Source organism: Myotis lucifugus, unplaced genomic scaffold (genome assembly GCF_000147115.1).
Source record: "Myotis lucifugus unplaced genomic scaffold, Myoluc2.0 scaffold_316, whole genome shotgun sequence".
Classification (NCBI taxonomy): domain Eukaryota; kingdom Metazoa; phylum Chordata; class Mammalia; order Chiroptera; family Vespertilionidae; genus Myotis; species Myotis lucifugus.
The window spans coordinates 108,555-124,605 of record NW_005871364.1 but is presented as its reverse complement, the minus strand read 5'-3'; the positions used below and the strand labels follow the sequence as shown (position 1 = coordinate 124,605).

Genomic DNA, 16,051 nt, shown 5'->3' with positions numbered 1-16,051 from the left:
CCCATTCTTTATCTGGCTGGTTCCTATTCAATCTCCCATGCTGCCGCTCAGGTGTGACCTCCTCCAGGGAAGCCTCTCTGACCTGCACCGCCTGAGTAAACAAGCTCCCATACCCTCTGGGCTTCTCACCATGTCAGCATATGTCAAGCAGCAGTGATATGGTCCCTCGATTGGCCCAGCTCCCCTGCTAGTCCGTGAGCTCCCTAGCACAGGGTCTGTGTCGGGCTCTGTGCGGTGTCCCCAAAGCTCAGAGGAGTCTGACATCTAGGAGGTGCTCACTGGACTGCCCAGTGTACCTCCCGCAGGGCTGGGTTAGGGGTGTGCAATAGGCCCCCGGGGTGACTCACCCTCCCCCAGCTGCAGGGCGGGGTCCATGAGCTCCATCATGTACTCCACGTTGAGAAGCATCTCCGTGAGGTTGCTGCGGGCCAGCACGTACATGAGCACGGGCAGGAAGTCGTCTGCCCCGTAGGGCTTCCCTGGGAGGAGGAAGGAGGCAGAAGGCGGTGAGTGAGAGGTTCTCCCTGTGAGCGGCTCCCTGCCCAGGGGGAGGGGCCGGTGGTTTTCTGGGTAGCGGGTGGTCACTGCTGGAAGAGGAACCTTCCCGCTCTCTTAGGACTCTCAGGACGGGGGTGACCCTGGAAGCAGACTTCAGGGGTGGCCTGTGACACAGTCCGGGCTTGGGAAGAAGGAACCGAGAAAGGTGCCCTCCGCCGGGGCGGGCAAGACCCAGGCCCTTCCTCTTTCCCGCCCTTCCCCTCAATGCCACTTGCTGCCTGACTGGCAGTCAAGTTCACACCACGCGTGTCCACGGGCCCACCCAGAAGCACCTGCCTGTCTGACGTTGATGTCTTCTGGGAAGGCTCCCTACTCCGCCCCCCCTTTTCTTAGGTATTTTTAAAAATTCTTTATTGTTGAAAGTATTACATATGTCTCCTTTCCCCCTATTGACCTCTCCCCAGCCGTTCCCACCCCCAGCACACGCCCTCACCCCCCACTACTGTCTGTGTCCATGGGTTATGCTTATATGCATGCTTACAAGTCCTTTGGTTGATCTCTTACCCGCTCCCTCTCTCATCCCCCCACCCCCTGCCTTCCCTCTGAAACCACACATCTCCCTCCATCTGCAAAACAGAAAGCCCTCCCTCAATCAGTGCTACCAGGCAGCAATCCCACCATTCGACGTTCATTCCTTGGGCTGAGGTGGCGCCCTTTGCATAGGGTTTCCTTTAAAATGTACACGCCTCCAAAAGGGAGCGCTCCTCCCTGCTGCTTACGCGGGAGATGTTCCCAGGGCGCGAGCCTCTCCGCAGGAACAGAGGCCTTGGGGAAGAGAAGCGGCTGGAAGGGGGGCCTTCCCAGTTGGGCTCTGAAGACTGACCATAAAGCAACACAAAAATCAGAGGTGGGACCCGGAGGGCGAGGATTCCTCCTGGAGCTCCCCATTGGTCTCTTAGCCTGAATACAGGTGCCCTGGGGACCAGGACCACTTGGCGGGGCAGCTTTGCACAGTGAGGAACGGCCACTGGGCTCCCCAACTCCCTTCTCGCCTCCTCTCACTAAAGGGCTCGGACAAAGGTCTCCAGACTGAGCTAGAGCTACCAGGACTGGGAGTGGCCCCAGAGGATCATCCAGGGCTGCTGCCCGCTGTGTCTTGGGGGAGATGAATAATCAGTTCAAATACACACCAGGCAATCTACACTTCTCTCAAAAAGGTAGTTCTGCTTGGCATGTTTTACCAAAGGTTTAGGTGACCCATCAGGAAATACATGATAAAACAGTAAAAATCTACAATAAAAATGTAAACATCAGGAGAAACATAGATTACAAGAGGATCGTACATCACGGGAAAAAGCAAGACACGCATAAGCAGAGTCACACACTGCTCTTTGAGCACAATCTGGCTTTGAGTTTCTGGTGGCCAAAGTGAAAAGGGAAATACAATCAGCTACATTCTTCTCAGTGTCCCTGAGAAAATACACCTGTTTCTTGGTGGGGGGGCAGGGGAGGGCGCGGTTAGGGGGGAGGGAAAACCAAGTTATTTTTCTAAGCCTGAGGACAAAAATGAAATGTTCACATGTGGCTTCATTTAGGGCAGTGGTTTTCAACCTTCCTAATGCTGTGACCCTTTAATACAGTTCCTCATGTTGTGGTGACCCCCAACCATAAAATTATTTTCGTTGCTACTTCATAACTGTAATTTTGCTACTGTTACGAATTGTAATGTAAATATCTGATATGCAGGATGTATTTTCATTGTTACAAATTGAACATAATTAAAGCATAGTGATTAGTCACAAAAACAATATGTAATTATATGTGTGTTTTCCGATAGTCTTAGGCGACCCGTGAAAGGGTTGTTCGACCCCCAAAGGGGTTGCGACCCACAGGTTGAGAACCGCTGCTTTAGGGGGACATGGTTGGTGGGTTCCCATAGCACACGTGAGGAAAGGTTTCAATTAGTGATTCATTTCGTTGCCTCAAGGCACGCACCTCCAGGGAGGAAAGCGAATTTCCCAGTTGACTGTGCATGCGCACATCATTCCTCACAGCAATCACACACAGTGGGTATTTTGCCCGCCTTCCTGAAGAAGAGACCGAGGCTCAGAGAGCTTAAGTGACTCTCCCTTGGCCACACACCTTATGAAGTCGTGAGAGGGACAGTGAGTGATGTAGAGCCAGGCCCAGGTTCAAATCCCAGCTCTCCCATTCACTAGCTGCAAACCCGGGGACAGTCCTGCCCTCCTCTAATCTGGGCAGAGAGGCTGGAGAAGGAGGTGGAGATTTGAGAATTAAGTGAAACCATGTCAGCGGTCAGTGCTTTATTGGGCCATAGTGGGGCCTGTGGCAACAGGAACATGTGTGCTCCGACAGCTACTTATCAAAATATCCCCTCGTATTTTGAACCCAAGTGGAAGAAGTTAATGAAAAAACACGACTGCATGTCAAACCCTGGTTAAACATTTGCTTGCATGCCATTGTCAGGCCCCACAAACTCACATGAGCCCAGGAAGTTACCAGCTGATTGGAAACGTCTGTTCCTGCTGTACAGTCACACGGGCCACACAACAGACAACACCCTGCCTTTGCTTAAAAAGGTTGATGTTTTTGTTCATCACAGATTTTTGTGCACTCATTTTTATTTTTTAAAATACTGAATTAAACGATTACTCATCTTAACATTTGACCCAGTAATTCCACTCCCGGTTACACACCCGAGAGAAAGGTTCACACACAGACTTGTACTCACACGGTCACAGCAACATCATTCATAAAAGCCCAAAGGCAGAAAACAGCAAAAATATTTATCGGCTGCTGAGCAAACAGACAAGATGTGTTCGATCCAGACAATGGGACACCCGCTGGCCATAAAAAGAACACACTACCGGTACATGCTCCGACACCGATGAACCTTGAAATCATTACGCTACGTGAAAGGAGCAATCCCCGAAGACCACGTGTTGCACGTATTGTATGATTCCATTCATATGAAATGCCCAGGATCAGCAAATCCAGGGAGACAGAAGCAGACTAGTGGGTGCCAGGCACTGGGGGAGGAGGAGATGGGGAGTGACTACTAATGGGTACGGAGTTTCTTTCGAAAAAAGACGGGAGCTCAGTGTTGAATATCCCAGCCCCTCTGGGGATCGCACCCCGAGAAGCACGAACCAGCACCGCCTCAGTGGGCTCTGCGTGGACACGGTGTCTCCATAGTTCCACTCCTCCTTGTTTGCTTTCCAGAGAAAGGTGTGCCTGTGGCCTGCCTTCCTGGCCACACTCAGTTTTTACATCTGCAACATGGGGCCAGCAACACCGGCCCTGATGGTCTTTCAGGTTTTCAAGAGGACAAAATGAGGAAAATAATACGAACGCGATTTGGAACCCGTAAAGTGCCACGGAAAGGTGAGCTCTTACCGACACCCATGTTTTGTTTTCTCAGGTGGCCCCAGTTTTTCTGCCTGTAAAATGAACAGGCTGAAGGGGCTGGTAACACAGCACTGACCAGCAGAGGCAGGCAGACCGCCGCGAGTCCCAGCACACCGCTACCTAGCTGGGCGACCTTGGGCTAATGGCTTTACGTCTCTGAGCCTGCGTTTCCAGTCACCGGTGAACTGACACAGAGAACATGATATCCCAGGGGGTTGTGGTGAGAATCCTGTGGGCCGCTTTCCATGGAGGGCTCCCACCAAGCTCCCTGGGAAGCACCCGCTACAGAACATTCACGATGCAGCTCGGTGCAGCGAGGCTCTCTGAAGATTTGTTCCAAGGCTCCCGCCGGAGAAAGCCTTCCCATAAACCTCTAGGAGCCGGGACACGACCGATCGGTTCCCAGGGAAAGGCTGTTTTGCGCCAGAGGTTGTTTTTCATGGCGATAATGGAATGATTAGAATCCTGGCATCCAGGAGACTCGTTTCTTGTTTGAGTAATGAGTTAGGAACAAGGGGAGTCAGGCAGCAGGAATGTGAGGCAAAGCCCGCCTGTGCCTTTGGAATTCACTGGCGCTCACGTGTGGATTTGGGCTGACGGAATTTCTACTCCGGCTCCAAAAACATCGTCTTCTGGAGTGTTCTATGAATAACGCACCGAGGGATCCAGTCAGGCACGTCATTTGCTTCCGAGCCGTGGTTCTCCAGCAGGGGGACTTACCCCTGAGGGGCCGTGTGGCAATATCTGGAGTCGCTTTTTTGGTTGTCACCACTAGAGTGATGGTCCCCCTGGCGTCGAGGCCAGGGATGCTGCTACACATCTTAGGGTGCAAGGACAGCCTCTGCCATACAGAATTACTCAGCCCCTAACTGTCTCCCGTGCCAAGATGGGAAACCCTGCTGGAGGGACAGTGACTTTCAGCCAAAAGGGTGGTCCAGCTGGGGCCCAGGTTTGAGGACTTAGAGATGGGGGGGCGGGGGGGGGGAGCCCTCCAGACTGTGCTCCATGGGATTAGAGAGTCCTTTGCCCCTTTCTCTTTCTTCTCTTCTTGAAAATCTTGGCTGACCCGGTGCCTCAGAAGCGGGCTTTGGGGCGCATCTCCTTGATTCCCACCTTCTAGCCATGTGAACTTAAAACAGAAGGTTAACTTCTCTGGGACTCATTTGTTCCAGAGTGAGTTGTATTCAGCCACCCGCTGCAGGGGACTCCTGCATCTGTCCCTCCACCTACCCATGAGCAACTCTCTGTCGCCCTGGTACACAGAGCATGGCACAGTGCTGGGCATGGCACAGTGCTGGGCATGGCACGGTGCTGGAGGAATGAATGGGTGAATGAATGAATGAATGAATGGGTGATGGATGACTGCCGAGCTCCCAGCAAGGCCTCAGAGCTGGTGACTTGGCACCAACTCAGATAAGCCTTTACAGAGACTCCACGAGTCCTTCCCCATCGGGGGCCAAGCCAGGGTGTGCATCATCTTTTCCTGGAAACCAGCCCTTACTGAGGCCTCCCGTTTCCATCAAGGAACCCATCCCCCCCCCCCAAGTGCTGAGATGCAAGGCCTGGGAGTCCCCCTTTTCTTCTGGGGCCCTCTCTCCCCTGTGGCCAGTGGTGTCTTCCTCCTGACTGCCTCCTGTGCTCACCCTTTGCTTTCCCTAGCCCCACTCTCTAAGCCTGCCCCCCAGCAGGCTCTCTGTCCTGTGATCTACTCTGTCTACCAACTCATCTCGAGTTACAGCTCCGATCATGCTACGTCTCTTCACAAGAACCATCAGTGCTCCCCACTGCTTAGGGAATGAAGTCCAGATCTCTTACCCTGATGTTCAAGGCCTTCTGCAATCGGGCCCACAGACACCTGTCCCACGTGAATGACCCTCCTCTCCTCCAGCCACATGGCCTAGTCGATGGCCTCAGAGCAAGTCACCTGCATTCCTGCCCCTTGGTTTTCGCCACTCACCCACCTGGCAAGCCCTCCCCTTTCCTTCCAAAGGCCGTGCCTCCGTCTCCCACACAGCACCAGCATTTGTGCGCGTCTTTAAAGATGCAATGCGTATTTTACAAACTCATTATACCAGTGAACTCCTAAACCAACTCTGAGCTGTGTTAGAGTCATTATGCCTACTTCACAGATGAGGAAAGTGAGTCCCAGAGAAGTGAAGCTTCCGGTCTAAGGTCACATGGCTAGGAGGTGCTGAACCAAGACTTGAATCTAGCTTTATTACACGCACAATCCCATGTTCCTGCTATGTCAACACTCTTGCTTCAAGTTCCACCTCCTCCACGAAGCCCTCCTGGACTGCCCCAGCTCCCGGCGCTTACTCTACACTCTGCTTTGCAACTTCCGACTCAGAACGACATTCCGCCTCCATCGCCCTCCACATAGCACTCCACTGGGTTGAATTGTGGGCCATTCTCTGACCTCCACAGGCACTCCTACGCCTCTGTGCCTTCACACGCACCATTCCCTGTGCCCGGGGCACCCTTCCTACCTTCCCTTACTGATTTCTCGTCCCCTCCCACACCCTCAAGCACAGCTGGATGGCTCCCGCTCCCAAGTTGCTTAACTGCTCTGAGCCTCTGCCTCATCATCCCCCGGGCAGTGGGCTGAACTGAGGCCCACGTGTGTTCACACCGGTCACTCCTCTGTCCCGCCCAGGGCTGGGGCCATGGACAAAGATACTGGGATCTGCTATGGGCCTTAGACAGGGAAATGCTGGGAAATGCTTCACGACCGGTTCTCGGAAGAAAAAAGAGTCCGGATTTGTAGAGTTTACCAATTTCCATGGTGTAAATATCTCCACAGTGCTCCATTTCAGCTTCTACCAACATGGACGAGGAGGGCACAGAGATGTACACAATTAGCTCTCCTGGGCTGGCACGAGCTGACTTAATACATCATGGTCCTGGGTCCATCAAGTCCGACCTCACTGTGAGGAAACTGAGGCTCCAAGCCCCACAGCTGGCCAGAGGTGGAGCTCGGCCTAGAATCTGGCCGTGAGCGTGAGGAATGGCCCCATGGGCTCTGGGCCCTGAGAGCTGTTTGCAGACAAACACAAGCTTCAAGCAACCTTTACAGGCACCATCTCCCGCTGATCTCCCAGGGGTGGTCAGGGCTGTTCTCTCCTTCCGGTGAGGCCAGGAGCCCAGGCCCAGTCTCAGCCCTGTGCGCGGTGGGGCCTCAGGCAGCGCCCTGGGATGCTGGGGCACAGATGCAAAAAGCCCTCCTGTGATGGGAATCTGTCTTTCATGAATCAGATATCTCGCCCCTCTAACTGCGCCTCCGGAAGCCCCGCTGGGCTGCAGCCTGCATTTCCCAGTGATGTCTGCTTCCCACCCGTAGGTATGGGGGGAGCCGATCACATTTCAAAGAGCTGGTTCGAGCCTTATGGTGTCTCACTGGCTGGGAGATGTCAGAGGAGATGAAAACGGGCTGGAGCCTGCTCACCTGGCTCACGCACACGGAGGCACACCGGGTTCACGGGCCCCCAACTCTGCCACTTAACTAGCTGAGCCATCTGGGGCCACTCATGCTGAGCCTCAGTTTTCTCATCTGAAAAATGGGTATAATAATAAAACTCACTCAGTCTGTTACTCGGGCCCTTGTGAGCATCAGATGAGTGGCTGGATTGAAAGAAGGATTTCTCTTCTAGGAAGCATTGTCTAAAAGAAGAGTTGGCAATTGTGTGTGTGTGTTTTTGCTGTAAAGGGCCAGATAGTAAATATTTTAGCTCCACGGGCCACATGGTTTCTGTCCTGACTCTTCAGCTCAGCCACTGTAACCAACGCAGCCGCAGACACTGCGTAAACGAGTGGATGTGACCGTTCCAGGTGGCGGGCCAGAGCGGGCCTGCGGGCCGTAGTGTGCAGACCCCCGATCTAGAGGAAGGGTCTGCCATCTTATAACTGCCCCCCCCCGCCCCGGTCCCCCAATTTGTTGACTGGCCTCTGACTGATGCGACCATCCTGGGGCAGCACAAGACCCTCAGCTGGGACCCGCCTTGGCTCTTACCTCCTCCTCGGTTCCCCCTTACAGCCACGTCCTTTCTCTAGAAAGTCTTGCCAAAGACCCCGTGCCCCACCAACTAGGTCAAGCACGTCAAACTCGAGGCCAGTGGGCCGCATGCCTCGGAAATAAACGGAATGAATGAAAAAACAAATATTATACACTGATACTTGTGTTAATGAATCAGAGAGGCCCTTACCCCGACCCCGACCTCCCACCCCAGGCAGCAAACTCCTTCAGCACTGCCCGGACCCGTCCTGGTTTCCCCAGGTAGCGTGTTCCAGCATCCGAGGATGTGTTTGGTGTTTGTTTCCTGGTTGCGCACCTGCCTCTCCCCACTGGAATGGAAGGTCTGTGTGGGCAGGGACTTTCTGGTGCTTACTGTTGATACGAAACGCCTCGCCAGTGCCTGTGGTAGGTCTTGAATAAGTATATTTGCTACGTGAATGAATTGTGTTTATCTCACTGCACAGATATCGTTTGTTTGGTGCTGTTTTTCTGCCTGAATTGTGACCATCCTAAAGACAGGGACTGTTTTTCTGTCAATATCCGTATCATCCACGCATGTCTGTTAAGCTGCTGGATAAATGGACCTACTAGTATTTGATGAAAACGTAGGCTGGCAGGAAGCAGGCAGCCTCTAGAGCAGGAGGCCGTACCGTTACTCGGGCAGCGGGAGCCTTCTGTTAGGGGTGTTTTATACAGACGGTGGCTCCTCTGGCTGACTGACTGAGATGGGGAGCTGCCCCTCGCCCTCACGGAGCCCCCGAAGCTGTCCTGTCCGGCTGTTTGCACTGCGTGCAGGTGCGGCTTCGGTCTCAGTTCTGCTTTGAGCAACGCCACATCCCCGAAGAAATCACTCCAGCTCCCTGGGTTCCTCTTTGGAGAGCTCAGCCCGCAAGCCAGCCAGCCGAGTAGGTGTGGGCTCAGAGACCTGAAGCCAAAAGTCCCCGCCTGCCTGGGAGGCCCTGAGACCACCCATGACGTGGGCCCATCTCCTCTGAGGTCACCTCTGACCCCGGACACCCTGGACAGGTAGGAGAATGCAGCAGCTCAGCACAGCACCTGGATCCAAGGCCTAGGTCTGCCACTCACCTGCCCAGGCAGGACCCTGAGCATGCTGCCTGGCTCTAAAATGGGGAGAGCAAGAGTGTCCATGCCTTGTGGGTGGTTGTGAGGGTTCAATGAGACAGATGGGAAATGATTAACACGGTGCCTGCTGGGTTACTGGCATGTGAGAAATGTTAGACATGGTTATTAGGCAAGACAGGAGAGTAACATGTCTAATAATAAAAGGGAAATTTGCTAATTAGACCACACGTCCTTCTGGACAAAGCTGGGGCCAGAGGGAAGCCAGCCTGGGTCCCGGGTGTCTGTGGGCGGCCGGAGGAGGGAAGCCCGGGTCCTGGGTGCCGGAGGGAAGCCGGTGCTGGCAGACGGGGGAAGGAAAGCCTACTCTTGTACGAATTTTTGTGCATCAGGCCTCTAGTGTCTAATAATCCTCAGAATATGACATCTTAGAGCAGTGGTTCTCAACCTTCTGGCCCTTTAAATACAGTTCCTCATGTTGTGACCCAACCATAAAATTATTTTCGTTGCTACTTCATAACTGTAATGTTGCTACTGTTATGAATCGTAATGTAAATATCGGATAGGCAGGATGGTCTCAGGCGACCCCTGTGAAAGGGTCGTTCGACCGCCAAAGGGGTCGTGACCCACAGGTTGAGAACCGCTGTCTTAGAGGGTCTGAACCCCAATTCTGTTGTGGGGTGTAAAAGCAAGCTTGTGCTTCACTACCAGGCCTGGTTCATATGTGGGTCTCTCTCTCTTGGATGTCAATGCCCAGGGGCACTTAGAAAGCCTCCCTCGGTCTGGCTCCCTGAGTGACTCTATGGAGCAGAGCCCATGCCCCCGCCCCCAACCATCCTCCATTCAACTGGACTTCATGACTGAGAAATAAACTTCCCTCAAGTTAGAAATTGCAGGGTTTTTCTGTTACAGCCACAAGTGTCTCCTTAACTACTTACCTATCTAGCTCCCTGTCTGTATCTATTTCTAAAACACCACCAAGAAATCCATCAAAATACTCATCTTTTTTCCTACAACAAACATGAGTGACTTTTGTCATCAGAAATCAGTTTCGATTTTTTTCAACCCAGATTTAAAAACAACTGCAGCCTGACCTCTCTCTGTCCTCTCCACCCCAGTCAATGTCACAGGCTGTCGTTTCATGCTCTTAGGGGCTCCATCGAGGCTCCTTCCCCCTCCCAACCCCCAGCCTCTGCCCCACTCTGAAGAGTTGCAGATTCTGAGCTCCCTGTGTGGTCTCTGCCAGGGAGGTGGAGGGCAAAGGGCCTGAGGGACTTTGGGACTCCAAGACCACCCCTTGTGCCCCCTTAGTCAACCACCTGGCTATTGGGTACCCTGTCCCCCAGGGTCAGGAGCCGGGTTCCATTCCCTGAAGTCTAGGGTGTTGAGACAGACTGTTGAAGGGACAGAAGAAGGCAGCCGGCCTTCACTGCCTTCTGGGATATTGCCTGCCCTTTATCTATGTTAGAAGAAGGTTCTTTATATTCTTTTCCAAAGAATCCCACGGCCCTGGCCAGTGTTGCTAACTGGTTAGAGCGCTGGCCCACGCACCAAAGGCTCGTGGGTTTGATTCACGGTCAAGGGCATGTACCTGGGTCGCAGGTTAGCTCCCTGCCGCTGGTGAGTACTTTTCCCTATTCTTGGAACAGTACTTAGGGGTAAAGAGCCAAGATGTATGTGACTTACTCTCCTATGATTCAGAAAAAAAATTAAGTATGCTCAGAGATAGCAGATGGTTCCTAAGCCAGCAGAGGAGGTTGCACAGAAGGAAAAGATATCCCAGATGTAGATTCTCTGATCATTGAGCACATCCAGGTTGCTCTCACACCGATATTTCTCTCTTTCTCTTTCCCTTTCCCTCCCTCCCTTCCACTCTCTGAAAAGCACTGGAAAAGATATCCTCTAATGAGGATTAGCAACAACAAAAGAAAGAAAGAAGAAAGAAAGAAAGAAAGAAAGAAAGAAAGAAAGAAAGAAAGAAAGAAAGAAAAGAAGAGAAAAGAAAGAATCCCACACTTGCAAACACTGCATTCCTCATACCTTTCCCCCCTCCCATCTTAGAGAGGAGTTCTTTGGCTTGAATCTTTGCCTCCCGAATAGCAGGCCAGCTATCTGGTCTTAGACGCTGAAGAGGTGGGAATCACTTCTTTGTCAAAGTAACGGGGACATGATTCTAGACGTCCCAACTGGTCTCACTGAGCCGCGTGACACCCACGAGAAGCCGGGCTGCTCCTGGCTGAGGATGGAGGCCATGTTTATCCAGAGCCTTTATGTCCTTGAACTGCCCCTCTGCCTGACTCGGGCCCCTCACTTGCTGCAATGGTGGAGGAAGCTCCTGGTCAGGAATCAGGAATCCTGAAATCTGTTCCTAGGCTGGCTGCTCGGCACAACAATAAAAGCACACGTGTTTCAGAGTGAGAACATGCTCGGTTTGAATCCTGGCCCATCTGTATCCTGGGCATAAATACCAACTACGTTTCTAGAAAAGATGGCCTGGCCAGTGACCTCAGGCCTTGTGCTGGCGGGGAGCGCAGGAAACTTAGTTGGAGAGTTTGTAAGGAGGAAATTCCGACTTAGGGAATTTGGCCGAAGGCGGCTACCCCTAATTGTTCCTTGACCTTTCCAAACAAGTCTGTGCACCTGCAGACCCTCGGGTGTTTACCGGAATCTTTATGCTTAATCTTTAGGTGTCCTTGCTTAAAGGAAACTGTAGACACATGTGTCCTCCCAAGATTACTTATCCATCTGATTGTATCTAAAAGATAAACTTTACCCCAAACTGCTGTTACAATAAAAGCCTGAAGAGGCAGGCGAAGGAGGCTGTCTGGTTCCTTTAGCCAGGCGGTCCCTTAGCCCTCCCTTTCACAGAAATCGTGTGGCAGAGTAATCATTTATCCGTCGTTCAGGGTCTGCTGGTCAGCCCCGGCATTGTGCCTCCAGGTTTAACCCTCTGCCCACTGTTCCAACAGGTCTCGTCAACAGCCAGGCCCTATATTTATCTTCGTCTCAAGTGGCCACGGCTGGACCACAGATTACTCCGCCAGCTTCTTCCCTGGAGATGGAGGGGCTGGGGCAGGGCGGGTGGGGTGAGAGGGAGGGTGGGAAGGAAGGGTTGATCGCTCTGAGGGTGCCAGGGGTGGAGGCAGGCAGGACCCACGCTGGCATTCTGCCCTCCATGGGGTCGCTGGCCAACAGCTCCAGGGCCTCTATGCAGGGCTGCTGGTGTGGGACCATTTTGAGCAGCCAGGCGCTGGGAGCGTCTGGCGGGAGGGAGGTGTGGATTAGATGCTCGGGGTCAAGGGCCTGGTCCTAAGGTGATGAATGTCCAAGTCAGGAGAATTAAAGAGTCAGTGGGGGTCTGGCTGAAAATGGACAACCTCTCTCTGGTCACGAGGAAACGTCTGACAAAGACAAAATGAGGAACTTTAACTAAAAAGAAAAACGGGTCTTCCTCTTTCCGAAAGCGGCCCGAGATGACTCCTGAAAATGGTTCGCTCTCCACCAGACCCAGAAAACCCCACAGAATCATGCAAACCAAGAGGCTCAAATCTCTGTGTTCCCTTTAAGAACACCTGTGAAACGGCCCAGGCCAGTGGTCGGCAAACTCATTAGTCAACAGAGCCTAATATCAACAGTACAACGATTGAAATTTCTTTTGAGAGCCAAATTTTTTAAACTTAAACTATATAGGTAGGTACATTGTTATTAACTTAATTAGGGTACTGCTAAGGCTTAGGAAGAGCCACACTCAAGGGGCCAAAAAGCCGCATGTGGCTCGAGAGCCGCAGTTTGCCGACCACGGCCCCAGGCCATCGAGGATGTGCGTCGCCGAAAAGCCACCATGTATCCGAAGGAGGTCACCTTACAGAAGAGGTGGGTGCCACTCCGTCGTTACCATGGTGGAGCTGGCAGTGTGCCCAGGCCAGGCAGTGGGTGCCACTCCATCGTTACCATGGTGGAGCTGGCAGTGTGCCCAGGCCAGGCAGTGGGGCCGGACAGCGTCGGGGGCCCCAAAAGAGAGCTGAATTTTCGCTGCACATGCTTCAGAGCGCGGACTGAGGGGTTTCGAGGTAGACTCTCTGGTCTCTGAGCACATCCAGGTGAACAAAGCTCCCAAGATGCAGCACAGAACCTTACAGAGCTCCTGGGCAGGTTAACCCCGACAAGAGCCCTCCCCGGCACATGGCGGTGATCCTACTGAAAAGGGAAGACGGTTCCTGAACCAGCAGAGGAGGCGGCACAGGAGGAAAAACATCCCAGAAGAAACTAAAGAAACGGAAACGTATGGCCCAGGAGTAAATTCAACATAAATACTAAAAAAAGTTAAAAAAAAAAGGTGGGGGATGGGGAAGGACACTTCTATTCCTTAAAAATACCAGCGTCATCCAGGACGAAGAAGGGCTGTGGAGACATCCCCATGACAAAGACTAAACATGATGCGCGACCCTGGGTGCTGAGCTGGGGGAGGAAATGCTAACGAGGACCTTGGCGGCTCAAGCGCCAACCAGGAATACAGATGGCGGCTCAGCTAAAAATAGCGTCAATGCAAATCTGCAACGCGGACAGCTTCGCTGTGGTTACGTGGGAGAATTTCCCTATTCTTAGAAACGTACTTAGGGGTAAACAGCCAAGAAGTCTGTGACTTACTCTCAGGCGATTCAGAAAGAAAATGAAATGTGCACAGAGATAGCATAAATGACACAGCAAACGGGACAGTACCCATCCCCGGAGGATATGTGGATATTTCCACGGGAATGTACTCTTGTTGACGTTTCTGAAGTCTGACATTATTTCCAAATGAGAGATTTTTAAAAAGCCAAAAGATTTCGCAGCAGAACTGGTTCTTTCACACAGAATCCCCACGTGGAACCCCACGTGTGAAACAGGGATGGGCAGGATGACCCGGGTGAAGCCAGGGTGGGCCCCACTTGCCTGTGCCCCTTTGGGGGCCCCGGGGGGTGCCTCCTGGAACCCAGTTTGGAAACCACTGAGCGGGTTCAGCCTCCACGTTCTGGGGAACACGGTGAGGAGGCAGCCATTCCTGCATCCTCACGTCCATCGGACACACATACACATACTTGGTTGCATCTGATCCCCAAAATAGCACTGAAAGCGACGTCCTCAGTCCCACTTTTAAGTGAGAAGATCAAGATGCTGGAAGGTAAGTACCTCCTTGGGGTCAAGCCATCCAGGTGTTTTCTATATGCTCTCCTGCCTTCTGCACCAAAGCTGGGGTTCAAACCCAGGCCCGTGAATGAACCCCAAAGACCCTGCTCTTAGCAGAACCTGCTTGCTCCCAGGGGAAGGGGCAGCCTCGGTCTGCTCAGGGCAGGGGTGAGACTGGGAGCTGCAGGACTCGCTGTCCAGTGCTCACCCAGGACCCACCTGGTCCTGGCGGGGAGTCTTTCCATGGAGCCAGGCCCCCGGCATGAATAGGCTCAGAGACTCCCACTGGGGCTGGCTTCTGGCTCAGGGGAGCTCCCAGCCTCTCTTCGTGAGGGCGGGGGACTCTGAGCGCCCCGCTGCTCTGCTCTCCCACACGCTGTGCCAGGCAGGCCTTTCCTTTCTTTCTTCTCTCAAAAGCAGCCATTCCTCCCCATGCCCTGCTCTCTGGTTTTCACTGAGCGAATTCACTGTCAGTGAAGTCACTGTGTTTGAAGTTAGTCGAGAGATTGTGTGTTTGAAAGAATTCCAGGACGCCCAAGCTTTCTGAGTGAACTGGGACTCGCTGAGAATAGAATTGCCCTTTTCAGGCCCAAAGCTGTCGCTCTGACAGTCTAGGCCAGGGTTCCTCAAACTACGGCCCACGGGCCACATGCAAATACAAATATTGTATTTGTTCCCGTTTTTTTTTTTTCACTTCAAAATAAGATATGTGCAGTGTGCATAGGAATTTGTTCATAGTTTTTTTTAAACTATAGTCCGGCCCTCCAACCGTCTGAGGGACAGTGAACTGGCCCCCTGTTTAAAAAGTTTGAGGACCCCTGGTCTAGGCCCTGACTTTGCCATGAGCCCCAGCATGGCCCGGGGGGAGGGGGGGGAGATTCTCCAGATTAGAAGTTCCAAAGGGAAGGTCTCTGAAGGGAGCTTTTCTAGAGTGAGTGGACCATGCTCCACCCCCAGTCACATACGGACCATGTTCTCTGTGGGCCTTTGGCCAGACTGGCCTGCCCTCCTCCCAGGGAGAAGGGGAGAATCCCTCCCCTGAAATCGCCACCGTTGGCTGGGCCTGCTGGGAGCTATGCTCGGAGGTCCACACTGAACATCTGCTGTTTCTGCATCACCAGGGAACGAGTGTGGCTTCTGAGGCCTCAGGAGTCGAGGTTCCCCTCTTTGTAAAACGGCTTCCCCAGGTGAGGAAACGGGCCTTAAAGGGTTAACTCGTTCAAGGTCACACAGGCCTAAGTGATATCAGGAATTTGCCCCCAAGTCTCTGCGGCTACAGAGTGACAGTCCTTCTACTCCCCATGGCCATGCTGTGACGGACGGTTACCCAGGCTGCTTGCTGCACAGGGCATCCGCTGACGGGGTGACTGGGGGACCAGGTCCAGCCGGCGCCTGCGCACTAAGGTGCGCTCCCTGCTGCGGACCCTGTGCTTCTCCCCTGTAGGGGTGCCGTGAGAAACCGGTTATAAATGGCCCACTGACTCCCTTCCCCACATCTGCACCCCTTGAGGCTCCTGACTTTGCAGCTCTTCCCATCAAGAAGGGCTGGGCTGGCCTTGTGACGAAACACCTGGATGAAATATTTCCGAGTGGCATCATGCCAGTCCAAGCTCAGGCCCTGAGAGCCTCATAGGCTTTGCTTGTTCTCTTGGACCGCATATTGCCATGGGCACAAGCCCAGGCTAACCTGCCGGAGCATGAGAAATGTGTGGCCCAGTCACTCCCGTGCCAGACCAGCCAATCAACCACCCAGCATCTGAGCAAGGCCATCCTAGACCAGCCAGCCTCCAAACAACCTCTCTGATCACAGACCCAGCAGCCAGCCCAGCCACGCTCAGCCCATCAGACCAGATCAGTATAACTGCT

The 16,051-nt window shown here is 53.1% G+C and overlaps 1 protein-coding gene across 1 annotated transcript in view; it reads right to left on the bottom strand.

Moving 5' to 3' along the window:
* RIN3 (Ras and Rab interactor 3) overlaps positions 1–16,051 on the bottom strand; it is a 76,219-nt gene that overhangs the window by 8,676 nt on the left and 51,492 nt on the right. The window contains 1 exon segment of the mRNA XM_006100536.2: positions 348–479. Coding sequence (XP_006100598.1) covers positions 348–479 — 132 coding nt within the window.